Source organism: Synchiropus splendidus, chromosome 10 (genome assembly GCF_027744825.2).
Source record: "Synchiropus splendidus isolate RoL2022-P1 chromosome 10, RoL_Sspl_1.0, whole genome shotgun sequence".
NCBI lineage: Eukaryota > Metazoa > Chordata > Actinopteri > Syngnathiformes > Callionymidae > Synchiropus > Synchiropus splendidus.
The window spans coordinates 3,964,842-3,992,225 of NC_071343.1; the positions used below are offsets into that span (position 1 = coordinate 3,964,842).

Genomic DNA, 27,384 nt, shown 5'->3' on the forward strand with positions numbered 1-27,384 from the left:
AATAATAATGTAATAATAGGTTGGTGGCGCAGCTTCTTTCTGCATCAATATTTCAGCTGCTAATGTCAACATTTAAAGTTCTACATCAAAAGTGGATGTCACATAAGGGCGCACTGGCGTGAACCCCCAGACTTGAAAGCTATGAATATTTATTTCGCTGTGTTTATTTATTTATTTGCGTGGATGAGAGGGGGAGCTCAGCGCGCATGCGCAGCGTAGTCATCTGCTGGGTGCGCGCTGAGGCTTCATCGAGGGCCACTGCTGCTCCAACTGAGCGGGACTCGAGCCCACTTGTGTTTCAACCCTTTCCTGCTCCTCGCGGCGACTTGTGCAGCTAAAGGGACGCGCAGGTGCCGGCACGCACCGGCGGTGTTCCTGCTGGAGGTCTCTCCCGGGTCTTGTTTGGGCTAAAATGTAGCGGCGGCGCGGAGTGTTGTGGTGCTCGCTCGCTCGCTCGCATGGCGTGAAAATGAGCGCGGCCGGCTGACACAGACCCCCACACCGCGGCTCCTCGCTACTATCACCGGAGACACGGCGGCGGAGAGCGATGGACCCCGCCGGACACAGCCACGCCAGGTAGCGTCGAAGCCCAGCCGAAGGGAGCCCGAGTTGCAGCGGCGAAGCGCCGCCGGAGCTGACGGAAGGATGGACCTGAGCCAGATCCGGAACCTCATCAGCAGATATGTAAGAGCCCACGGTGCTTCTCGTTCATCTCACCCGCTTCATGTGTTTGTTGTGATGGTGGAAATGAATAGGGATGAACTTGGCTGACCTCGTTCACCTGTTTTGGTCCACCACAACATAACTGCATACTCAACATTGACAGAGCTGCCAGGAGAGCAGGGGACGTGGACCCCAGTCCCAGACCCATGACTCGAAGGGACTAGTACACATGACTCACCTGTATTCACATGGAGGAACTACTACTAAGTTGTTTTAGCCCAGATCTCCTGTCCTCCTGCTCTGCAGTGGTCAGTACCCTTGAGTGGAAAGAGCAGTCAGGTGCAGCCCAGGCTTCTGTCATACCTTCTCCACACCTCCCAGAGTTAGTCCTCCTGCTTTTACCCCTAAAGCGATTGTTGATTTGACTTTCCTGTGACTTAGAACAGAAGCGGCACAGTGCGGCCCAGGGGCCACATGCGGCCCGTTGCCTGTGTTTATTCGGCCCTCATGAGATCAGAGCTTAACTGAAGATCAGCTTTATTGTATTCATTGATCAGTTGAATCCTAAATATAACGCATAGATTTCCTTTTTCTTTTCCTCAATCTATGTGTCTGTTTTTCACCACTCTGCTAGTGATTGTTATATTGAAAACAGGGCGACAACTAACTAGTCTCAGACTTGCTTAACGATTAGTTGACTAGGCGCCATACGTTGTGTATAAAATGTTAAATATTGTCCACCCTTTTACAGTGTTGTATGTTGTTTTGAAACTTTTTGTTTCAGTTAGAATTGGTGTGAGAGGTATGTGCTCTCTGATCCGAAATTGTCCAATTTATTATGTCGCAATGGTCAACTAGTCGACTAATGAAGATGTCGGCGACTAATTTCATTGTCGACTATGTCGACTAGTTATTGAAGCCTTAAATGAAATGTTAAATTAAAAAAGGGTGTTTTAATTATAAAAATGAATGAAAGAAAATCTGTAGAGTGACTGAAAGAATACTTCCTTAATACTAAAATACCAAAATAATATCTAATTAAATATCAGATTTTACTCAGTAATGTAATGTGTGCACTTCTTTTCCAGATTATCTCCTTTTTTTTCTCAATTTTAAATAAATGAAAGACATTGTGTTCCTCTGTCTTCTGACTTGAGGGCCCTCCACAGGGGCCACGGTATACAATATGGAAAATTAATTATTTAGACGTTAAAGTGGTCCTGGTGGGTGTTTCATAGCTGCTGTAGCAACAATTCACTTTTCACCGTCTCAGTACTTTATGTTGTTTTCAATATAGGTAAAAGTTATACCACGAACATGTTTCAGTATCCAGGATCGTGATTGGCTCTGTGAATCTGACCACTGAACTATTTTGGCTCCGAGAATTCAGTCTTGGCAAAACGGTTGTTGCGGGGAGGGGAGACCTGACTTGGCCCTCAACCCTGGGCTTCTGAGGCGAAGCCTTGACTCTGAAGAGCTGGACTGTTACGATAGCAGTCGTTGCTTGTAGCCGACATTCATCATCAGTCATCACCATCCGTCCTCCGATACAGTTTGTCGGGTCGCATGAAGGTCGTCACAGACTTCCAACACAAAAGTGCTACCATCCTTGATGTCCACTGAGACAAGGCTTCCAAGTAAAAAAAGAAATCCAACATTAACCTTTTTGTTAAAGAACAACAGCAGCCACACGTGTTGCGTTTGTGGAGAGTCCAGATCTATATATTGCTGATGGCAAAATGACCGAGCGTCAGCATCATTGCTGGTTGACCTGACGTGAACTGCCGGTGCAGTTTGATTATCTGCCAGGTCTCATCCCAGCTGCCGGGCGCGTGTCCATATTAGTGGAAGTGTCCTCTTCAGTATCCAGGGACAAGAGTGTGACGGACAGGAAGACCCTGGAGTCTGACCTCGGGAGCGGGCTCAGGTGTGCTGGACCTAACTAGCTGTGTTGTCACGCTGCTTTGTGCTTTTTAACTAGAAGTTACGCGATCACCTTTGTCCAGAAACTGCACGTCTACGGTTCATTATTTCTGGTCGAGATGAAGTTATTCACTCTAGTTATTCACTCTATCTCTAGTTCAGAATCGGCTTTATTGCCAAGGTCAGTGAGGATCCCACCAACTAGGAAAGTGCTTTGGTACCATGTGCAATAATGAACAAACCAAACAAAAAAAATGATCATAATAATACATAAATAAACTGAAATATAATAAAAAATCAATCAATAGAAATAAACACTAATATTGTTGTGTTTGTCGCTAATAAGTGTGTTGCATTTGATAGAGCTCCACTGAACAAATGTTGAATTGCAGGTGTAGAACAATGAGTTAGTCTAACAGCTGTTAAACCCCTGCTGGCTGCAGGGAGAGAAGATGAAGCTAGACAACCCTTTCCTTTCAATAATGTGGTGCGAGGAGAGCTGGTGAGAGTCAAGAGAGAGTCAAGTCTTCTGCTTAGCTCTCCTTACTGAAGGTGCAGTGACCAACAAAAAGCAGAAACTCATTTTCTTCAGTATAGGTTGCTTATGGATATGGACCAAACGGAGCTGTACCAGTGTTGTTTGTTTTCCACTTTTTCTGTTGATGTGGAGAGGCTTGTCTACTGTTGGTTGAATGCTGAGGTGGAAGTGGTTCTCATTGTAGCGTTTTCACAGTGATGAAACCAGAAGCATCGTGGAAAGTTTGGACCACGGCTGTCACCGCTCCGTGTTCGATGTGGTGGTGACACGTCATCAACATCCCAGTCCGACAAAGTCAGGCTTCATCACCGTGAAAAATGGAAACGGTGCAGAGACCTTTATCGTTTCTTTGACCTGACAAGTGCAAGTCTGCCTCCTGGAAGGAGCTTGAACCATCAACCTGCTGAACAACGTGTAATAAGAGTCATCTAATCTCATTTCCATCCCGTGTCTTCAGCGATGACACCTAGTCAACATGCCTTGTGTTATCTTCATAATGCAGGTTGTGCTGGGTGACCTGACCTCAATGTTACCTGAAGGAAGTCTCTGCTCTGATGTGGACTGTCTGAGATGTCGCTGCACCTCTGTCCCCCGGCAGCTCATTTTGTCGGCTGATAATAATAGCCATGGCCTGATGCCTCAAACTGGTGGGAACTGTGACTCATGACGTTGATGTGAGGCGGCAGTTCCTTCATGTGGTCTCCTTAAAAATACAAATGCGCTCCTCTCTATTTGGCTGGTGAGCGTTGCCGTGCTCTTCGGTCTCATCAGCGTAAACAGGTCGGACGTTTCTGGCTCTGTTCAGAAAGGTTCCCAGCAGGTCCTGAGCGGCTTGTGAAAAGCTTTCTAGCAGCAACTCTTGCAGCCCCTTCAAGTCGCCTGGCTGGTGTTGAAAGGCAAAACAGCAGGAATACTATTTGTCACTTCAGCAATGGGGCTACAAATGTTAAAGACCGGTCTATTCCTGTCTGTTGTTCCTCTTGGAGAGGAGCCCGGGCCGAGACCCGGGAGGTGACAAAAACACACTGGATTTGTGTCAAACCCGGCTTCCGGAGACTTAATCAGAGAAAGCAGGCTGTGGTTGTAGCTCCAACATGAGCTCTGAGCTCACCTGCAAAGGTTCCCATCCAGTTGAACTGGGAGGAGATTACAATGCTGGGTTGCAAGAGAGAAGCCAGAGTGTGAGGCGAGACAAAAAAGTAGCGCAGCAGAATTAAAGACTTATGTAACAGTTGGATCATGGGATTAAAGCAAGCGAGGGGGCACAAGCAATAAAACCGCAGTCTTATTGTCGAGATTTTGCCTCGTCACATATTCATGTGCGGGTGGCTGGTATCAAAAATGAAAAAAGTTTTTTTCATTATTCTGAGAGGTTTTTCTAGTTTGTTTTTCAGTCTGGCCCTGGTGCTTTTGCTGTTCCTTCTCCCATCCCCAGTCGTCAGCGTGTGTTTCCTCCTGGCACTCTGGTTTCCTCCCCCTGTCCCAGAAATTCAGAGGTTAAATAATTGATCAGGGTGTCCCCTGCCTCTGGCCCTGTGTAGCTGGGAGAAGCCCCATGTCACCCCTAAAGCGAACCAGTGAGTGAACCTGTGTTTGCAAGTGTGGAATGACTTAAAAGTGGCTGTTCTAGTTGGAGCTGTTCAATATCATGTGATCGACTCTGCAGCTTATTCAGATGTGCTTTCTGTAAAGTATCCTAAAAGACTCTACTTCAAGCAGCTCAAATGTATTCACAGAGAAGAGCTTGAGAAGACCAGTGCACCAATCTGTGAAACATCACAGTCTCCTCTGACCATTAATTAACAAGGAGAACTAATGAAGGTCTTGGCATTGATCGTCATGTGAAGGAGGAGTTGTTATTTGTTGCTGGAAACTGTGTTGCCATGGCGATTAATGCCTAATAAGTAGCTGCAGAGTGGATGCTGAGCAGGTAGACTCCAGTTTCCGAAGATCAAGGTCCAGAGTTTCCTTTCATCAGCTCCCTGACAAACTTGACTGTGTCATTGGATTTTCTCATCCGGGCCTCTTTCGCCTGGAGTCTGATCTTCGCTTTCTTTCAAGATTGATGTCTTTAATGATGCAAGCTGGTGGATTAGTTCATGCCGCTTCCTCACCGTGCGACCTGACTTGCTTGTTGGAGCCTCAGTTGAGTTCACATGTTGGTCACACTTATGCTGTGGTGAGGTTTACGCACCGTTGTTTGTCGAGAGCAGAGCTAAAAAACCCCCCAGAAATTACTGTACAATGGAATCATTAAAACAAATTGATCTTCATGGTCACAAACGTTTGTGTTTCTTCAACATAGTTGGTTTTTAAGACTCGCTGCACGATGTTGTCTATGATCTTAATTTTCAACATTTACCAAAATTCTTAGTTGAAGTGTGCTTTATCAGTATTTAAGCAACAATATCAGTTTCCATAAAGTTCACATTGTAGGGATTTGGTTGGTGGGTTCGTAATGTCCGTTTAGACGATGTTAAACTGTGAGAATGAGAGAGTGCACTACAGTATTATTTGCATGAAAATTTGTTTATTGTTACGACGTCCATTCAATTAGACTTTTGGTTAAATGTCACCCTTTATAGGACTGAATCATAGGAATGAATCGCTCCCTTAATCAACAAAATAACTTGCAAAAAGAAAACGTATGAAACACGTCACAAATGCAGCAGCATGTCCTAGTATCTATGTATTCAGTATCGATACAGACAACTCAAAATATCACACTACCAAGTAGAGAGTGAGATATTTCAGCATAAACATTGGTACAAAATTGCCAAATCAAGTTTTGTGATATTTGACCCCTAATGTGAACCTTAGATTTTTTTCTGTATTTCAGCAATCTTGAAGTTTGATTATTATTTTTCTGATGCAGACCACAGACTTTATAGACACATTGGACAAAATTTGCATCAAAGTTTTGATCTCTTGCTCAAGGGTACTACTATAGTAAGTACTGTTAGTAACAATAAATTGTAGTTTTTAATGCTTTCAATGTAAGGACTCTGGTACTTCCTGTAGTTCCATTCTAGCGACACTCAATGATGGTCTTGACTTGCAGTATGTGATGTTCCGCTGTCCCCCGACTGGCTTACAAGAGCAGTCTATTAAGTAAGAGCTCAGTTGGTGAAATCCGAGCCGCCAGTTAATGAGGGATACACAGCATGAGGTGACAGTGGAGGCAGAATCAAACACCATTGTTTAATCAGGTCAGTCGATGGTGTGTGCACCATTGGAGGGTGCAACACCGAGACTCATCTGCAGGGAGTCACTTTCCCATGACTTTTTCCTGCACGTCATCCATTCTTTGCCGCTACAAAACTGAAGGAATGGTCACGGGGCTTTCTGTGTTATCGGGTCCCTCGGTCCGTTGTTCGTGATTGATGCTGATGTAAGAGCGGCCTGCCATGACATTGTGCGAGGCTTGTTAATAAAGACAAAGCTTCCATGTCCAGAGAGCAACCAGCCAGCCACTTTGTGTGATGGAGCGGCGGAGTGGAGAGGAAACGGTGGTTCGGTGGAGGAGGTGGTGGGGGGAGTTGGTGCGCATCATTGAGGATTAATGATCAGATAACTTGGTTTGAATCTATAAGAGCGTGCAAGTTTTTTGTCTTCATCCATCTCTGTGCGCTGAGCATGTCTGAGATGGAATAATCGCCTTCAAAATAGTTCGCCATTGTTCATGTAAACCAATTTCTGCTCCGACTGCTCTTTTCCTTTGAACAATTTCATACTCTGTGCTCTGTAATTTGATCGATGGTTGGAAGCAAAGCAATAGTCTTTCGTCTGGTGTTGTTTCCCTTCTTCCTCTGTACGTTCACCTTGAGCCTGTGTCTTAATGAAAATCTATACTGTGGTAGTGGGTCCAGGCGTACGGTTACTCACCACACTGCATGGGTTAAAATACAAGAGGCTATCAATCAGACAACTGTGGTGGTGTTTGCTGCAACCCTGCGTAAAGCACTTAATGGTTCCCTCAGTTGTATTTCGAAAAGTAATGTCTTTTTGCCACCTGCAGCAAGCTGTGCTGAGGGAAGAGTCGAAGGCAGACACTAGGGATCCTCCAATTGATCAGTCATCGATCAGTCATCGATCATGATCGGCCGATTTCAGTGTGGCCAAAGAATGCTGATCAATACCTGTAATTTCCGATCACAACAACTGATCACATGTGACAGCTGGCGCTCCGCTCCACCCTACTCGCTGCTCACTCTCCAGCAGCAGTCTGCAGTCAAGATTCTTTTAATATGTTATTTAAAGTTTGCATCCCGCAGCACGTACATGGAAAATATTGTGCAGGGAAGCGCATTAAAATTAAACATGCCATTTAAAGCACCAGCACTTGACGGAGCATGGAGTTTTCTGGGCTCATGAAAGTGAGGCTGCAGGTTCCTTAGCAGCAGGCTGTTAGCGCAGCTGACGCTTAGCAACGCTTAGCAACACCCCAGCCGGTCAGAGCGTGACATCCGGAACGCTACGCTGATTGCCCAAGAAATAATCATTAATTTCACAGAGCTAAATGAGGAGCCTTTTTCAGGTCCGTTTATGTGGACAATGCGGACACGGAAACGATTGGATTTTGTTGCTGTTTTGGAGACGGTGGCAACGTTTGTCAGCCGCCTGAATCTGAAACTTCAAAAAAAGTCCGGAGTGTCCTTTTGACAGAATAATTGCTGCATTCTGCAAGGTTTCTTTTCTATTCTTTGCCTTCTTGAAGAGGTGTATTATAACGTGTATGAATTAAAATGATTTAATGGTTCATGTTTTCGCATCATGTACACAGAAGGTCTCATTATTTTAATTACAAAATCATTATCAATCCATGTGATCTGTGGTTATCGGCACTCTGGCTGATCATTATCGGTGATCATCAGCAAAAACCCAGATCGGACCATCCCGAGCAGAAACCTTAAAATAACCAGACCTAGAGTGGGCTGCCTGAAGTGCTCTGGTTAGGCCCGCTAGTTTTAATGACCGAGGGCTGCGGGCTTCGTGACGCTCTATGTTCGATCTGATGTTCCTTAATATGATGTTTGAAGACCAGGAAGAGTGTACAACACCTCCCACTGAATATTGAGCCGAATCAACGTATCCAGCTCAAATGATGGTGAGGATTGATTAGCTGACAACCTGTTGCCAGGCTCTAATCCCTCTCACAGTCCGGCCAGGAGCAGATTTAATGATGGAATTGATCCACGCTGGATACTTCAATACAAAGCATGGAAAGCAGTAGTTCAGGTTCAGTGTCCTGTCCTGCTGAAGAGCAAAGTGTCCCCCTGAATCACCTATTTTTTGCCAATTTTCTGTCCATTATTCTGCGTCAGAATATTACAAAAATGAAGCTGCAATATTTGTTGCCTGGACGTGAGGGGTGGTCCTTGTGAACGACTCAGACTTTGAAGTGCAAGTTGATAATTATAAATGGGCCTCCGTCGACACTAGCAGCTCGGTCGCGGCACGTTTTAGCCCCCATGTATCTTTCTAGGTCATGCAGCCCCCTCCCTCGTGCTTCAGAGGAATCTCAAGTCAGCTGACACTGTTTGCTCTTTTCTATTTTTATTCTCCTTCAAAGTGCATGTTGATCTCTGCAGATAAGTTTAGATGGGAGGCTTGTCTCGCTGTAATTTCCATTACAAACTCATTGTGATTCTGGCTTAACTAGCAGATCAGCCTTTACGGCCGATTTTCCTGACTCATGCGAGAGTTTTACAGCATGCGGCGGCTCCTTGGTACAGCGATATTAAAAGTTCAGGTCAGTAGTGATGATGAGCTACATGACTGCCAAAATGCTGAGGGCACTGAAAAAGGTGAGGGGCAGTGTCCCCCAAAGTGCTTGCTCCAGAACTTTTCTCTTAATGGTCGATACTTCTCATTAAAGCTGTGTCAGGCCGGCCGCTGTGCCAAAGGGTGGCTCTCTTTTGGCTGGAAAAGACAATAAATGGTGTGTACTCTGTGTTTTCCTGCGAGACCTCCGGCCAGGATGCTTCTTTAACGCAGGGCGCTTTAGATGTACTTGAAACACCTGCAACACATAGTAGTTACGTTTGGCCATGTAAGGTGCATTGATCCATTTGGGATTTGAGCCAGAACGTGTCCTTGTTCACCACTTCCTTGAGGGGTCGTCTTCTTGTTCTGTTATCTCCAGTTTGATATGATCTGAACGATTGAAAACGTCCCTCCCAGATATCAGCTTTTAAGATGTGGTCCTTGACATTTTAAACCAGATGAGATGAAGAGCCACATTTGCCAACTGTGACTCTGTCCTTTAAGAAGTAGTGGAAAGTTAAATGGCAAGTCCACAAACATGCGTGAGTCAGTGATGAATCCACCTACGCACATCAACAAACATCCACTCATCCTTCAGTCATCCCGCTCATCTGCACGCTCTCTCGTTGGAAGAACTGACTAAAAGTCATGTGACGCACTGATGAAGTTGTCTGCGGGAGGGTGATCCAAAATTCTCCTTGGATGATGATGTTATTCCAGAGGTGACTTCTCATCTGGAACTGACTGGGCCATTTGTATAGTGATGGTGTCAGCAACGTATGTCTCAAACAGCTGCATCAAACCATGCCTCATTTTTCATCATTATCAATACAACTTTTGCTCGTAAAAAGACTTGTTTTCTGAGAGTCCTGGTGACCTCAGCATCTCAAGTTGTGGCCTTCATTTCTCACTTGACTGAGAAGCTTCTCAGTTCGATTGGGGTGTCTGGGTTAAGGTATCGAAGAGTAAAATTGAAGAACAGGACTTGAGATCATGAGCTTCTCACCAGCACGAGTGGCTAAAATTTCTCGGCCAGGGTGGGGACCTCAACAATTCTCCGGAGAGGAGCATCTTCACTGGGAGGAAACCTGGGGGCAGACCCAGGACATGCTGGAGAGACTGTCTTTCTCACTTGTCCTGGGAACACCTTGGTATTCCTTGGTAAGAGAGGTGTTTTCTGGGAAGTATTTGGACCTTGGACCTGACTGTGTTCTAGTGGAGACCACTTGAGATTGAGTCAAGACTTTGAGGGGGTGAGACCAATACTAAACTCAGTCCTGGACTCAAGAGCCCTAGTCTATTTGTCAAATTGACAATATTTATTTTTATTATTTATTTATTACTGTTAGTCAGAGCAACTCGCCTCCACCAGAATATATTTTTTCAAAGGGATTCACGGTGAAAAGATAATTGATCACCCTAATGTTTGAGCTCCTAAGGATTTTCCCCACTCCTCTGTGGCATAAATACGGTTATTATTAGGTTACTGTACATAAAGAGACCTCCAGAGCCCTGAGGTGGCAGTCTGTTTTTCAGAACAAAAAAAAGTGTCCTAATCCCTGTGGTGCTGACCGAAAATCCCGAGCCCATCTTGACCAAGGCCAGACCGAGTATTAACACATTCCTCCCCTGTACAACCTGGGAAATGTCTTGAGATCCACACCGACCTTGAGTTCTACATCACTGCTTGAAGATGTGTTAAACAATGGTGGATGAATTGAGAAAAAAGGAAGGAGAAATGAAGGATAACAAGGATAAATAATTAAGCAATAACCAGGAAATTTTCCCAATGTTATGACTATGCAAAACAACTGAGATTTTTTTTTTTTCACGTAGTTAAAACAGGAGTGGCGGTGAAGTGACACCGTATATAAAGCATACCTGCTTCCTATTTTTATCCCTCAGTGTGTGGGGGAGGACAACTGGGTGGACAGCCGGACGGTCTACATCGGGCATAAAGAACCCCCTCCGGGAGCTGAGGCCTACATCCCTCAGCGTTACCCTGACAACCGCATCGTCTCCTCAAAGGTACCGAGCTTCTGCTCGTGAGTCTCTGCCATGATATTGTTTATTATCGTCGGCGCGCTTTTGTTCTGGAGCCAGACGACCATGAAATCTCTGTCAGGGACATTTTACAGCACAACACATTGCATTGTTATTGAGCCGCGAGTCGCCATTTGTCCTGACAGAAAAATTGTTCAACTGTTCTGATGTGGCTTTTGTCCTCTAACTTGTGTGTGAAACCTCTCTCTGGCAGTACACCTTCTGGAACTTTGTGCCCAAGAATCTGTTTGAGCAGTTCAGAAGAATCGCCAACTTCTACTTCCTGGTCATATTTCTGGTCCAGGTTAGAGTTTCTCTTTGTATTGTTTGCTAAAATGCTGAAGTAACTTGAAACGACTTCCACTTCAAAGCTGAATTGTAGACTTTTTTGGCAACTGCCCATGAAAACCAAATCCATGAAAAGTCAAATGTTGATAAAAATGTTGATAAACTTGTGTGAATGTATTTCATTTTATTCAGGTACGGTTTTGCTCCAAACAATTTCATCTAAAGCTTATTTTATTTTAATATACACCTGATGAAGTTCTGTTGAGCCCAACTCCAAGAAAAGAAACATCTTGGCACGATTTCATCTCCAACATAAGATGTTACTAAAACGTTAAAGCTGGAATATACTCCATGCCCTGTCACCCAATTCAGGGGATAAGCAGAAGACAATGACTGAATAGATGTCATGTATGTATAAAGAGTATTTTGTTATTATCCTAAATCAATTATCCTAATAAGGTTGTGTGGCCAGTTGACAGATCTTGTGTGGATTGTACCACCACTCTGTGAAATACTACACCCTGTGGGGAGAAGAGAAGCAACAACGACTCTCTGAAAGACACACTTTAAGCCGCTACTTTATTCTCGCAGTCTGAACCCTGCAGCTTGTACAACAATGTGCCTAATATGTGGATATTTCCAGACTAAAGAGCCTCATACTGCCAAAATGTTGAGCCTCGTCTCAGCCAACCGATGATGTCACAAGCAATTTATTGACCTTGAAGCGCTCAAAATGCACTGTTTTCACCCGCGTTTCTGCAGACGAGAAGCAGCAGTTGAGACTGGCTGTGGTGTTGGAACTTTGGACACGTGAGTGAAAATGGCGCATTTTGAGCGCTTAAAATGTCAATAAAAGATGTGAGAAGTTCTTGATTCAAGTTCAGAACAATGCCCAGCTTGTTTCTTGAGTCAGTCATGCTAGACTAGACTCCATGCTCTAGTTTAAAAAAACTAGTTTAGATGCGATCCTCATGCGTTTTTAAGCTGGGTGCACCACTGACCTTTCTACAGCCCAGACAGCACCACTGCACCCGTGGCTTATGGACCATTGCGGCTTATCTATGAACAAGATCTATTTTCCTTCTTAAATGTAGTGAGTGTGGCTCATATTCTGGTGCACTCTATAGTCAGAAATTTACACTACCTAGTTTTTCCTGTAAACATTAAACCATAACAAATAATGCAGCTGCGCCTTTGACACATGAAAATATATTTTCATGTGTCAAAGTTAATATTTGAGATTTTGTCACATGTTTTCTTCCACGGTATTTGAAGAATTTCAAGTGTCTAGGTCTTACAATATTGTGGCCAGCAATGACCCACTCATTGTTGGCGCATAATGTCCAGATTAAAATCTAATATTCCCTTTCAAATTTACATTCACTGCTTCACTAAAGACAAAGTTTTGATGCTGCACTGCAGCTACTTTTCCCTCGCGCTAATGCTTCTGTTTCTCTTGGCCTCTATTAATGTCGCAGCTGATCATCGACACCCCCACCAGCCCGGTCACCAGCGGCCTGCCCCTCTTCTTTGTGATCACTGTCACTGCCATTAAACAGGTACAGCAAACACACACCCACACCACTGGAGATCTCTGGCCCACCAACTCTCAGCCACGCACTTTTCCGTCCTATCAGCGGCGGCGTTATCTGTACACACACATTCCTCTCCCAGCGAAAGGACACGCCATTGAATATGTCTGGTGATGTGAGAAATATGATAATGAATGGTCTCCTCTGTTAATTACTCCGCCGCTGGGAGTTGCATCCTCCACTGCATCCTGGTTTGTGTCGTGTGGGTGATAGATGGAGCTGTTGTGGCGAAAGAGAGCTGAATTTTACTGGGACATAAATCTCCAACATGACGTGTCGGCCAGAAATCCAGGAAACGGGTCGCCAAGCTCAGAGAGCGGCGTGCTAATGAATTACCGAGTGTGACTCTCACCGCTTCTATAAGATCTATACGGCCTCTCTGCAAATGCACTTTTTCTGTCCCTGCAACCCTCGCAGGGCTACGAGGACTGGCTCAGACACAAGGCTGACTGCTCCATAAACGAGTGCCCGGTGGACGTGGTGCAGCAGGGGAAGGTGGTGAGGACACAGAGTCACAAGCTCCGGGTAAGACTGTCCTCATTAGAGCAGAACAACACCTGAGGCCACAACTGTAATGCAGCACTTTGATCTACAAGCATCTCCCCTGCTCCTTTGTTCCCCCCCCCCCAACACACACACACACACACACTCCTGTTAATTACCCGCAAATGCTCGTGGATGGATGTGGAATCTTAAACCGTCCCTTAGAGACCGAGCAGGACGGATTTATTTCATCATTTGCAACGGCGCTGTCATCATCCCTCAAAGTTCACTTATGTCACCGTGATGTAACAGCAGATCAGGCAAGAGGCTGAGCCACTTTTGCAGACAAGCAACCTAAAATTCTGACTCGGAACAATGCCTGTGTTGCTGCTTTATTTCAGTCACTTTCCTGTGTTGCTAGTGTTTTTCTACATGAGAGCGAAGTGGAGTACCAATACACTTCTAATATTGATGCAGTTGATGACTCTAAATTGTCCTTATGTGCCCTCTGCTGGACGCCAGATCTGTCCCCTGCCTCTCACCCTAGGTAGCTGGGATATTCCCCAGTCCCAGTGACCCCATTAAGGGAAGAGAAAATATAATGATTTATGTTCACTAGCACGCTCGTCTTTATCTGGTAGTTGCTGAGAGGTTTCTTAAAATACAATATACTGTATTTTCTAGATATTTATTGCCACTCATTTAGAACAACCTTCCTTTTTATTTACTTTCCTTGCTCTTGCTTCTATTTTTGAAGATGTATTTTAAAAAAAAGTTGAATTCCTTGCTGCATTGTGATGAAGAAGAGACGTTTCTTGATGAATAACCTCATCATCAGAGGCGTGTTGGGGGTTCAACACTGGCAACACTGGGGTAGGGGGAGGGGCTTATTAGTGATGCAACCCTAATTCTGAGGCCCTGTTTATGAACACTGCTACTGCGAAACTCATGAGCAGGAGATCGTATTTGAACGGGTTAACTCCAGAGAGACGGCCGGTGTGTTTTTTTTTTTTCCAGTTTATTGACAATGTCCTGAATCAGCTTTTCTCTCATGGTAAATGTAAACAGGAGTCAGACTGCAAGATGTACATCTTACGTCTCCTATGGAAATGTATAGCTGCTGAGGTGCCTTCTGCTGGTATGAGTGAGCTTTCATTACACGGAAATAACGCCCTTCAGGAGAAATCCAAGCCGGGTTTCATCTGTCCTACTCTGCTCTTCCATTTTCCGGCCTTTATCTGCATTTAGCATTTTTGTTTCTCGCCGCTGTGGAGCAGGTCTAACGTGAGACTGGAGCGCAGAAATAATGGTGAATATATTAATCATGCAAAATCAGAGAGCGTGTGTCATGTGCATGGTCACCGTGGAGATGGGATTTATTAGAGCTTAAGCTGCTCCGCATAAGCATAATCCGTTATGCAACTTCTCAATCCTTTGGAAAAAAAAAAAGGGCGAGGGAGAGAGAGAGAGAAATCGGTAAAGGATGAGTAGATTACCCGCAGGTCTGTCTGTTCTCTTTTACTCTCTGTGTTTATTATTCATGTGAAAGCCATTAAGTGAGCGTGTGATGTGTGTGTCAGGTGGGGGACATCGTGGTCGTGAAGGAGGACGAGACTTTCCCCTGTGACCTCATCCTGCTCTCCTCCAGCCGCCAGGATGGGACCTGCTACGTCACCACCACCAGCTTGGATGGAGAGTCCAGCCACAAGGTGAAGGGGTTGTTGTGATTTAGAGCCACGTGGAGTTCTGGAAGCACGCAATAACAGCTCATGCTTATGGACCATCAAGCTTCAGGCTCGCTGCTTTGATGCTACCAGGAGACTTCATTGGCTCATCCTGGGCTGCACAGGGCGCTCTCTGGGGCCCACACGAAAACAAATCTCTTCCTATCCAACCTCTTACCCCTGGACTCACCAAAACCATGCAGCACACATGCCAGGCCTGTGAATGGTGTCATAAAGTGTGTCACATGCATAGAAAGTCTTGTTCTTAAAGTACAGAAAATACAAGCAAGGCGAAGAAAATGGAGGAACGGATGCACAAATCATGCATAGAAAACCGTCCGTTCCGGTCCAAGTACTATGACATCATTGCTTTCAACAGGTAGCGGTTTCAGTGCCAGAAAATGTTGACGAAAGTTACACCAACACATGCGCAGTTTGCTTTCGAGCCTTGGTTCCTATAACTTGAGTTATTGCGGTCCATTATGGGACCTATTGTATAGTGTAATGCAGGGGCCTAATGGGCACATCCCTGGTGTACCTGGTGGCAAAGCTTTTTATCTGTGGACCACTTATGATATTACATTATTAAAGTAGGCCATAGTTCACTCGTAATGCAGAACATTAAGTATTAATGAGCCATGGCATCTAGAATTTTCTATTTTAATATGAGACTGAAGCAGAGGATTTTTTTTCCAAGATGCTTTGTGAACATTAGAGGAGAGACTCTGTCTTCCGTGATGAGCAGATGTGCGGAGATGCTAACAAAGTAAAGGCACACACTGAAATGTTAAGGTGACACATCATCATTCTGGTGTCTCTGATGATTTTCATCGATGTCAGTCACATGACTGCATGCATGGCTGAAAGTGTAACCCCCCCTCCTTCCCACTGGGACCCCTCCGGTGAGCTCGCCATCACCGCCCCGCCCTCCGCAGACCCCTGTCAGGCCTCCGAGGCCGATCCTTCTGCAGCATTTAGTCAACTGCTGCTGGACGTCACACGGAGTTCAGACGAACCTTGTCTCATTAATGACCGAGGGTGACATTTGCTCCGTTGTCTTCCCCCTGCTTCCACCTCCCCCTCCTCTCTTCTTCAGACCTATTATGCTATACCAGATACCATGGCCTTTAGGATGGAGCAGGAGGTGGATTCCCTACATGCCACTATTGAATGTGAACAACCGCAGCCTGACCTCTACAAGTGAGTGCCGCAGACACTTGTTGACATTTATTAGCGCATAGCACAACTTCTCTGACCTACTTAAATCTCATTTGGACCTCAGATTTGTGGGACGCATCAACATTTACAAGGAGAGAGACGAGCCTGTGGCAAGGTGGGTCATCGTGCTCCTCTGTTGTTGTCGCTGAATTATCATCCGGAATATGAACAATGTGTCTCTGTCTTGCAGACCTCTTGGAGCAGAAAACTTGCTGCTGAGAGGAGCGACACTGAAGAACACACAACATATTTATGGTATTATCGCACATGTTCATAACTCACGTGGAATGCAGTTGATCATTTAAGCAGACTTCTTGTGTTTCAGACATTTAAATGAGTTTATTTGTTTCAGCTGTTGCAGTCTACACTGGCATGGAGACCAAGATGGCACTTAATTACCAGTCCAAGTCTCAGAAGCGTTCAGCTGTGGAAAAGTAGGATTCATTTTTTGTGTGTTTTTCGTTGTGCGTGGCTTACTAACCATCCTCTCCCCGTGCAGGTCGATGAATGCGTTTCTGATCGTGTACTTGTGCATCCTGATCAGCAAAGCCGTCATCAACACTGTTTTGAAATACGCGTGGCAGTGGTCCCCGGACAGAGACGAGCCCTGGTACAACAACAGGACGGAGAACGAGCGGCAGCGTCACTGGGTGAGCCCCGGAATCTTTAGTGCGGCTGGTGCGTCATGTGACCAGACTCAGGAAGTTGACCGTCTCCTCAGGTGATCCGAGCGTTCACGGACTTCCTGGCCTTCACCGTCTTGTTCAACTACATCATCCCTGTGTCCATGTACGTGACCGTGGAGATGCAGAAGTTCCTCGGCTCTTATTTCATCACCTGGGATGAGGAGATGTTTGATGAGGAGCTGGGAGAGGGAGCTCAGGTCAACACCTCTGACCTGAATGAGGAGTTGGGACAGGTACGCGCCAGTCATCTCGAGAGTTCTGCACACCTCAGGGTCCTCTCTTCCTCTCCCCCAGGTGGAGTACGTGTTCACTGATAAGACTGGAACACTCACTGAGAACAACATGGAGTTCATTGAATGCTGTGTCGATGGGAATGTTTACATCCCGCACGCCATCTGCAACGGCCAGATCCTCAGCGCCGCCTCCAGTATCGACATGATCGACTCCTCGCCTGGAGGATATCGAAGAGTGTGTGCTTTTAAAATCCTGTCCTACATTAAAAATCCTCCCATTATTAATCCTCACGTTGGTTTGTGTCTTCAGGAATACGAGGACCTGTTCTTCCGGGCGCTGTGTCTGTGTCACACTGTGCAGGTGAAGGAGGAGGAGACGGTGGACAGCATCAAGAGGGGCATCCACCAGGGGAGACCCACGTCCTTTTACATCTCATCCTCACCGGACGAGGTGGCGCTAGTGGAAGGGATGAAGAGGTAATGGCGACACAAAGGATAAGAAGGTTGACTGGTGTTTCAAATGTGGCTGCGGCGATCAATCCCCTTCAGCTCGTCCAGAGCGCATGTCGATCGCAAACTCGTAATTGATGTTACAGATAAGTCACGGAAGAGCCTCAGCCAAATCGTTCTTTGCGTCTAACCCCACATAAATCCAGCAGTTCCATGTGCTGCACATAACTTTTCAGAGCTTTTGTTTTATAAGCCTTTTTAGTTTCATATTTAACATTTAAATGAACATTTGGATGTTGCACTGCAAAGAAACCAATCTAACCCTAACCCTGAACACTTTTTTGACTTTTAGTTTGTCCTCCAATTATTTTTTTTAATTTACAACATTAAACCACACTTCCTTTATCTGTTTTTAATTAATATAGTTTTTCATTAAAACCAAGGTCAAATTGTGGTTGGTGCAGCCCTAGTTTCAAATATTATTTGCCTTAACCCCTTCTGTGAATACATTTTAATTTTTAATGTTTTAAGTGAACCTTGTGTGTTTTCATTTTTTTGTTGTTGAAAATTTCACCTGAGAAAATATGTTTGGCAATAGTTGACACTGGTCACCTCCAGTTACGTTTGCACACCCTGGATCAGAACTTATAGATAGATCCGACACTAAAACAGACAGGAACCACATCTGTTGGGACAACGGTAATCAGCAGCTGTTTCAGTCCAGCTGTCTTCACTTGCGTTTCTTTGCAGATCAGTGTTGTAATAATTGTCTTTCTCTGTCTCCCGTTTCCAGACTGGGTTACACGTACCTCAGGCTGAAAGACAACTACATGGAGATCCTCAACAAAGACGATGAGATCGAGAGGTTTGTCCGCTCCTGGCTGTGCATGAAAAGAAAATTGCAGTTATAACGAAAACATTACCATTCAACCAATTTCAATACCACGACTGCTGGTTTTGCCTTGCTGACGCTGCTCATGCGCCCAGCCTCACTAAATCAGAGCGGTCTGTCAATAGTGAGCTATTTTAGGAGGCAGGGGAGGTGAAGGAGAGGAAGCTGTATTCATCAGCTTCTGAAATGGAGCCGTCTAATCTCATGGAAAAAAAAACAACAACACAGGAGCTTGACCCAGTAGCAACATGCGACGTAAATATTGTAAAATGTGAAAAAAAACAATAGATAAGCTTTTTCATCTGACAAACAGATGAGAGCATAAAAACAGTGATTTGCAGGGGAATGGGAAGCTGCTTGTGGTACGTGGTTTCTGGTTTCAATGTTCTTGCTGCAGAAGTAACATGATCTTATGTAGCCTGCCCCCCTTCTGTTCAGTTTCAGTTGTGAACTACCAGACTTCAGTGGTGGTCGCTTTTGTCCACTTGTACTGGCTACTGCTTCCAGACAGGAATAAGAAAATTTTAGGAGATGTGGTGTAATACTGATGTGGAAGTCGTAGTTGTAGTAGTAGTGAGTGGAATGTGTATTTTAAAACTCTAACTAGAGCACTCACCACCTACTCTCCAGGTTTGAGCTGCTTCATGTACTGAACTTCGACTCTGTTCGGAGGAGAATGAGCGTCATTGTGAAGTCAAGCTCAGGTGAAACCACACACACACACACACACACACACACACACACACACACACACACACACACAAACCTGTTTGTATGTCTGTCTTTGTCTTATTGCCATAACCCTTTCCTCAGCCTCTCACCCTCAACCTAACCATCCAATACATAGGGCTAACCTTAACCGGGACTTTGAACCAAACTTATATTTATTAATTATAATGGCCCAGTTATGTTTACATTTTTACACTCAAATTGAGGCTTGGACTTGTGGGGGCAAAATGTAGTTTTCTTTCCTGCAGGTTCTTACTGTAGCTTCTCTTGACAGGAGACTACCTGCTCTTCTGTAAGGGGGCCGACTCCTCTATATTTCCCCTGGTGGTGTCAGGGAAGGTGGAGCAAGTGAAGGCTCGGGTGGAGCAGAACGCTGTAGTAAGTCTGCTTGCTTTAAATGGCAGTGAAAATTGTTCCTCTCCATCAGTTCCTGATGCTAGGACCCATATTGGATGCTTTCCATCTAAGATGTCAAATTTAACACAAAAAAACACAAGTGGATTAACTGTGTTTTCTGAAATGGTTTTATTTGGAAGCTATATTTAATTCAAGCAAGCTCCTCAGCACTTCATCTGTTGCTGTGCGCTATGGGACTCAGAGTGGATGGAGACAGTATGTAGTTGTGACGCAGGCTGTTTTTGACATCACAGGCCTGATGCGGCCCACCAGCCTGGTGTTTGTTTGTTTCTAAATGTTTCAAATGCTTTCATCTGCCTCAGGAGGGACTACGCACCCTTTGTGTCGCCTACAAAAGGCTTTCCCTGTCTGCATATGAGGAGGCGTGTCATCACCTGACTGAAGCCAAGCTGGCCCTGCAGGACAGGGAGCAGCGGCTGGCTCAGGCCTATGACATCATCGAGAGGGACTTGGTGCTCCTGGGCGCCACAGCTGTGGAGGACAGGTGATGATCTTTATATATATATAATAATAGCATTAGCATGCAAAGGTTTCATTCATTTCTGTGGTGGAGGAATCTTTATCAATCGACGAGCGAGCTGTCCGAGTGATTAATGACTTCTCCGACACATTGACGTTCCGGGTAGATAAACTGGTGATGGCGTGGGACAGTTGGTGTTGCTGCATTGATAAGCTATCAGCAGCCCGTAATTGATTGATCGGAGATTTTATGAATGTTTTAACCTACTCCCGTGGAGGTGGAAGCCGTCATTGATTTATTGACGCGCAGGCTCCAGGAGAAGGCGGCGGACACCATCGAGTCGCTGCACAAAGCCGGGATGAAAGTCTGGGTCCTGACGGGGGACAAGATGGAGACGGCGGCAGCCACGTGCTACGCCAGCAAGCTGTTCCGCCGCAGCACACAGATCCTGGAGCTGACCAAGAAACGCACAGAGGAGCAGAGTTTGCATGATGTTCTGTTTGAGCTGAACAGAACTGTCCTGAGACAACGCTCCATATCCGGGTATGTGCAACTGGACTGGACCAGAGTGGAACTGGTTTTCAGAAACGCGGAATTTAAGTCTAGAAAGCTACGGTTTTGTTCATGCCTTCAATTGGAATGAAACTGATCACACTTCCTGTGCCCCCGCCAGTCTGTCTGTAGACTGCCTGGACTTCGGCCTTATTATCGACGGAGCCACTCTCTCTGCGATACTAAAACCCAAGCAGGACGTTGCTGGCCACGGAAACTACAAAGAGATCTTCCTAGAAATCTGCCGCAACTGCAGCGCAGTGCTGTGCTGTCGAATGGCTCCGCTGCAGAAAGCTCAGGTAAGAACGTCGTCGCAGGTCTGTCGACCCTTCCGCAGGACTGTTACTGAAGAAAGCTGCTTTTTTTTTCTCTGCAGATTGTGAAGCTCATCAAAGCCTCGAAGGAGCATCCGATCACGCTAGCTGTGGGGGATGGTGCCAATGACGTCAGCATGATACTGGAGGCACATGTGGGGATAGGTGAGGTCTGGATGTAGAATGGGCCTGATTCAATGGTTTTGTGGGAGGCTTGGATGGAGGCAGCTTCTGGAAGCCATCGAAGAGAGGTGTGGGATGATTTTGGATGGTGAAGTAGAGGTGCTGATGTCTGATGGTGAAGCAGCGGGGAGGTGCACTAGTCCAGTGATGACAGCCTGGATAACTAGGGTTTCTGCCAGAATTCAAGAAGCGCTAGAGAAACATTGAAGCAGGGGGCAAAGTTTTGACATTTACCGAGTTGGTCACAATGAAAACGCTAGTTTTTAATCTTTTCTCTCCATCCTGCAGCCGCCCTCACGCGGTCCGTCTATTCGAATGTCCGACTGGAATGCGCAACTGCACTTCAGCGGGCAACGGACTTCAGTCATTTATGAGGTTTCTTATGGGATTTTTCTGTGAAAAACATGGCGAAAAACCACCATAATCGTCTCAACCTTCATGACGCGTTATTAGTTTGTTTTGGTGTTTCCTCTTTGTTTAAATATGTTTGATCAAGTGAGAAGAGATTTTTTTACGGCATGGCAGCTGTCATTTGTTCAGCGTCGGTGCGGCGCGATCGTTTACATGTAGTGAAAACCTTGCTTTTAATTGCCATCAGCACAAACTGAATAGGCTGCATTTCACTTCCAACTGAGCCAAAATGTAAATTCCAGTTATTATTAAAAAAGAATGAAATGTGGATTATTGTACCAGAGGTCAATATTGCAATATGGACATCCACCCACACATCTCTAATAAGTCATGGGTTAGTCCCCCGAAGGAGCAGCAGCGAAAATGCTGTAATCTGATTTGCCTCTCACACATGGTCAGGAACTCATCAGCGTTCTGAGTGGAGAGAATTGACACAACTGCGAAAACAGCTTTGCGTACAAACAGTGTTTCGAGCTCACTCGACTGTTGTGGTGGTAAAATCGATGCAGAGCTTTCATTACAACGCTGCACTGAACTTTAAAAATTCAAATTAAAGGAGTGCGTCCACTCATCAGGATCTCACGAAGAATGATGGGAATGCTTCTAGTGCTGCTATGAGATGTCATTGATCATCACCAACTTGTGTGACTGCAGTTTCATGTGTGGTGAATTTTCTGGCTTTCTGCCGTGTAAACGTAGCCTCTGTCTTGTGAGGGCTCAGTGCAGGAAAGTGCTCCAAAAGGTGTCAGCCATGTTGGGCGACATCACAGCCAGCGCTTCCTTTAAAGACTGAAACTATTTCTTACAGTAATGGGGTCAGAGTAGCCAGTTTACACACCAAGAGTTGCCAAAAATCGAGCGTTCACTTCAGTCTCTCCTCCCACATGGACTCTCTTAGTTATATAATGGAATTGATTACCTCAGCATTTCATACATTTCTCGCCTCTCTTTCTGACTTCTGAACAACCTCTGCACGTTTCCTTAGGCATTATGGGTAAAGAAGGCCGCCAGGCAGCGAGGAACAGCGACTACGCCATCCCGAAGTTTAAACATTTAAAGAAAATGCTGCTGGTTCACGGTCATTACTACTACATCCGGATCGCTGAGCTGGTTCAGTATTTCTTCTACAAGGTAAGGACGTCTCCTCACTGGCGCGGTTTAATCGCTTTATCGTGATTCTCACTGTAACACCGCGTTACAAAGGAGCAGGTTTCAGAGCTTCTCTCTGACAGATTAGCAGATTTGTGAATCCCCGGTGCAACATTCTCTCTGGGATTCATGGCAGCAGTGATGAGTGTGGGCGGCTTCCACGGCGAGGCAGCCAGCTGATTCATTTGTACATCCTGGCAGATTTTTACAGCCCACTCAGGCGGCTTATAGCGCAGTCGCCATATCCAGCCACAGCGCATCACAATGAAGCGTAGAACCGAGCATTTTTAGATCCTCACGTGTACCTGATGGCACCTTCTCTTGTTTCTCTCCAGAATGTGTGCTTCATCTTCCCTCAGTTCCTCTATCAGTTCTTCTGTGGCTTCTCTCAGCAGGTGAGTGACGTGGTGACGAAATGTGGCGCAGATTAGTGGAAACAAGGCAGGAGGTGGTTTGCTTATATCCCAGACGTGGAATTATTATGATCCTGTTATTTACATTTCCATTCGGAATGACTATCAGTGGACCAAACCGGAGCTTTAACTGAGGATGATTGCAGCAGGGCTCTGGCAGCGATTGCATCCACAATCGTCATCTTATGATATTAAGTCATAATTTGTTTTGTTTCTTTTTGTAATTTAGGATGCAATTTCTTCCTGTAATTTCCACCTTCTGGGAGGTTTCCGTGTTTGTATGTTTAATGATGACTGTTAAAAATTAGCTTCTATTATTAAAAGTGTCACAGAGTGCCGCTGCCACCTGCTGTCCCATTGAAGTCATTGCTATTGATATTTCAAATGCTAAAAATGGCACGTTGATGGATGAGTTACATTTTTTTAAATTGTAATATGGGTGTAGGGTTTCCGCTGAAAGACCCTCCAACCCCCAATTATCTCCCCACCCCCCCACCCAAAACAACTAATAAAATAATAATAATAATAAATAAAAACACAAAATCAAAAATCAGCATAGTAACAAGAAATCACATGAGGAATGTGCATGAGCAGCCTGGTGGAAGTCTGCACTTTCCTAGCGCTCTAAACTGAAGCACCAAACTACAGGCTCTATCAGACTTCTATCAGGCTCAGGCCTATGACATCATCACGAGGTACTTGATGCCCTTAGGTGCGACAGCTGTTCCAAAGATATTTCACCTTCAATCCAGACGTCTTCTTCACATTTTTCTGTGTCAGTTACACTGACCAGGTTCAGTTCCTCCTTTGATTCCTCTCACCATGATGAGCTGGAAGAACAGACATGAGCTTTGACCACTCACATGCTTAAGTGACCTGCTCATGACCAGTTTACTGACCTCTTACTTCAACTTATTAATGCGATGGGTACAGTCATGTTATGTCACCATTTTGACTCTTGGAAAGAGTGGACTTTGTTCCTCACTATTTCATGAGTAATGTCATCTTAGCAGTGAGTTGTTGGCGAGTTAATTAACAAAGCCCCGAGGACGTTCCTATCATCTGTACATTCTCCAGATGTTGCCATGAAGCAATCGTCGTGTGTACATTAATCACAGTTCGCTCCTTGGTCCTAATCACTCTGCAAATGAGAGTATTCATCTTAGTTATTTTGCTGCACTGTGACGAACTACTGCGGTGATTCTTGCCATAGCCTGTTCACATGGTGGCGCTCTGAAACGTGAGCTCATCGACTGTTGTGTGTGTGTCCTCCTCTGGCAGCCGCTCTACGACACAGCTTATTTGACGCTGTACAACATCAGCTTCACCTCGCTGCCCATCCTGCTCTACAGCCTGGTGGAGCAGCATGTTACCATGGAGACCCTCAAACGTGACCCCTCATTGTACAGGTAGTGTTTTAAGCATGCTGAACAGCCAGCACCTTTCTGAGCCTGTTTGCTCCGACGGCTCCAGGGACATTGCTAAAAACTCCCTGCTGCGCTGGCCCGTCTTCCTGTACTGGACCTGCCTGGGGGTGTTTGACGCCGTCATCTTCTTCTTCGGTGCCTACTTCCTGTTCGACAACACCACCTTCACCAGCAACGGCCAGGTGAGCGTCTGTGTGTATGTGTGTGTGCGTGCGTGTATGTGTCCGCTCACTTTGTCGTCACTGGAGGGACGTGAAGAGGATGATGAACACTATAACTTGTAAATGTTTTCAAGACGATCACTCATCTCCATTGAGCGACGCTAATGAGTAAAAGTTTGTGTCTCAGTCACGTCACTAGACTCATTCACATCGACGACACAGTATCTCTCTGTATGTTTATTTATATCATGTCAACTGTTTTGATTGCCTCTGGTCCTGTTTTTTCAGTTGAAGCATCACAAAATTCATTTGACCCTTTGTCCTGATTATTTTTCTCTTTTCTCTCCCCCCTCCCTCCTTCTTCTCTCCGCTTCCTCTCTCTTTATTTTGCTCTTTCTCCTCAGCTTATGACCACCAACACACAGATGGTAAGCCTGTCTCCCTCCCTGTCTGCTCTCGCTCTGTCTTTCACGCTCATTTTCCTTCCTGTCGTACCGTTTTTAAGATTTCAGTTCCTCCATCCTGTCTCACTGGTCCATACATGCGTAGCTTTATAGTGCTCCATCATTCCCCTTCTGAGTTGAATACTGACACGGTAGAAGCTCCAGATGCTTCCTTGTGTTTGGTGAACTAAAGTCTCGACATCCGTTTGATTTGGTTCTCTCTGTTGTGCTTCTGCATTTGTCCGTGTGTTTGTGTGTGCTGTCAGTGGCCTGTAGCGAGCCGGTTCAAAAAGATAATCCTCATTGTTTTGTCTCATTCTAATAACAAACAGGCATTTTAGCAACGATCCCAGCACAAGCTGTGGTTGTTACGTAAAGTCTGCCGTTTCCTTCTGTCTCTCTTCCATCTGTCCACCCTGATGTTTCTGGAAATGAAGAAGGGTTTTGAAATGTTGTATTGCATTCACTGGGAAAACTGCTGCTTCATCATGAGGTGCCTGGCTCGCTGTCATCAAAGAAGCGTGGCTGCTTTGTAGCAAGTCCAAACTTTGTTTTCACTTCCCACTTTGGTTGCAGGTTACTGAGACAGTGTACACATTAGAGAGGATGTTTTTCTTCCTTCCCCAAAGAGAAAGTGAGAGTCACTAGATCAATGTTATCTAGACAACTGTTCATTTGAGGCAGCATTTGTCACATCAAACCCTGTGATCTCATAGCAGCTGGTTAACCGATCAGACAGATTTTACAGTCACTATAGAGACAGGGATACCTCACAGACTTTCACAGTAAATAATTCTGCCCCGCCCCAACATCACTGTTATTTATCAACAGTGATGTTGATGGGCTGTGTATCGGCAGGCTGGATGACCAATACAATACATATCCCAATTCAGGAGAGGTGCTACGATACATTGCGATATATTGCGACTGTCCGATATAGAAATATATTGTCATAAGAACCATCATTTTAAGGGTAAAGTCAAATAATGCAGTACAATATTTACGCATGAAAAAAGTGTGTTGTTATGACGTCAGTCTCGTAAGATTTAAGTTCAGTTAAATTTCACACTCTAGCAGAAGAAATATCGATACAATATTGCGCAATCAAGTATGTCAAAATATTTTATCCATTCAATATTCTCAATATAAAACTCATTTTCAGGAATCTGAGAACTTGTTCTTCCAGTCCATGGCCAATTGTTTTTAGTTACTAGTTGTTTTTTTTAATACTTCAGGAGGCTTTGTTTTTGCCTGTAATTGTCATTGTAAAATTATTACTAAAAATATAATACAGGGTTGTCAAATTTTTTTTAAATGCATTTCCCATGAATGCAATACTCATTCATTTGCAATGATAATTCAATAATGTCTGTTATCATCTGACTTTAATATTTTTCTGTTTTTCACTCCAGATGTTTGGCAACTGGACATTTGGGACTCTTGTCTTCACTGTGTTGGTGTTCACCGTTACACTGAAGGTGTGTTCGAGGAAGTAGCTGCACTTGGTTGCCGCCATGTTGCCCACACGTCGCTGGAGTAAAAACCCTGAAGGCCTGAATCAATGCATGCCGTGATTGATCAGGACTTGTTTGTGTTGCAGCTTGCCTTGGACACACACTACTGGACGTGGATCAATCACTTTGTCATCTGGGGGTCTCTACTCTTCTACGTCATCTTCTCCCTCCTCTGGGGAGGCATCATCTGGTAAAATGAATGGCTTTGGTGATGTGGAGTGGAATTGAAGCCGTAGATTCTGACCACGTGCTCCTGCTGTCAGGCCTTTCCTCAACTACCAGCGGATGTACTACGTCTTCATGCAGATGCTGTCCAGCGGTCCGGCCTGGCTCAGCATCATCCTGCTCATCACGGTCAGTTTGCTCCCTGATGTCATCAAGAAGGTCCTCTGCAGAGCCGTGTGTCCGACAGCAACAGAACGTGCACAGGTACAGAGCACAAGAAGCTTCACTGCAAACCTTCCCTGATAACTTCCGTGTTTGTCCGTTAGCCACGAGGATAACTGACTAAACTCGCTCTTTGATTACAAGCATTAACTATTATTTGTTTGGTCAATAAAACATGCATTTTACATCTGTTATTGTTATGTTATTATAGAATATTTACTATTTCAGTATGCTAACTACATTGTTAGTTGCCCTGAAATTTAGATGAAATAAACTGAATAGTTATGACTCTCAATGTCAACCTTTTTATTTAGTGACGTTATTA

General features: G+C 45.1%; 1 protein-coding gene across 2 annotated transcripts in view; it reads left to right on the top strand.

The window, feature by feature from the left end:
* The first annotated feature begins 241 nt into the window (after window positions 1–241).
* LOC128765589 (phospholipid-transporting ATPase IH-like) overlaps window positions 242–27,384 on the top strand; it is a 33,361-nt gene continuing 6,218 nt past the window's right edge. For both annotated transcript variants that reach the window (XM_053876365.1, XM_053876366.1), the window contains exons 1-29: window positions 242–684; window positions 10,796–10,918; window positions 11,148–11,237; window positions 12,700–12,780; window positions 13,231–13,338; window positions 14,877–15,005; window positions 16,117–16,220; window positions 16,303–16,353; window positions 16,429–16,493; window positions 16,591–16,672; window positions 16,738–16,888; window positions 16,960–17,157; window positions 17,219–17,392; window positions 17,468–17,634; window positions 18,401–18,472; window positions 19,130–19,203; window positions 19,503–19,606; window positions 19,948–20,129; window positions 20,415–20,648; window positions 20,779–20,956; window positions 21,034–21,136; window positions 22,551–22,696; window positions 23,050–23,109; window positions 24,409–24,536; window positions 24,601–24,736; window positions 25,120–25,143; window positions 26,571–26,636; window positions 26,759–26,862; window positions 26,936–27,101. In XM_053876365.1, coding sequence (XP_053732340.1) covers window positions 646–684; window positions 10,796–10,918; window positions 11,148–11,237; window positions 12,700–12,780; window positions 13,231–13,338; window positions 14,877–15,005; window positions 16,117–16,220; window positions 16,303–16,353; window positions 16,429–16,493; window positions 16,591–16,672; window positions 16,738–16,888; window positions 16,960–17,157; window positions 17,219–17,392; window positions 17,468–17,634; window positions 18,401–18,472; window positions 19,130–19,203; window positions 19,503–19,606; window positions 19,948–20,129; window positions 20,415–20,648; window positions 20,779–20,956; window positions 21,034–21,136; window positions 22,551–22,696; window positions 23,050–23,109; window positions 24,409–24,536; window positions 24,601–24,736; window positions 25,120–25,143; window positions 26,571–26,636; window positions 26,759–26,862; window positions 26,936–27,101 — 3,339 coding nt within the window. In that variant the 5' untranslated portion in view covers window positions 242–645. The remainder of the gene's footprint in view (window positions 685–10,795; window positions 10,919–11,147; window positions 11,238–12,699; window positions 12,781–13,230; window positions 13,339–14,876; window positions 15,006–16,116; window positions 16,221–16,302; window positions 16,354–16,428; window positions 16,494–16,590; window positions 16,673–16,737; window positions 16,889–16,959; window positions 17,158–17,218; window positions 17,393–17,467; window positions 17,635–18,400; window positions 18,473–19,129; window positions 19,204–19,502; window positions 19,607–19,947; window positions 20,130–20,414; window positions 20,649–20,778; window positions 20,957–21,033; window positions 21,137–22,550; window positions 22,697–23,049; window positions 23,110–24,408; window positions 24,537–24,600; window positions 24,737–25,119; window positions 25,144–26,570; window positions 26,637–26,758; window positions 26,863–26,935; window positions 27,102–27,384) is intronic.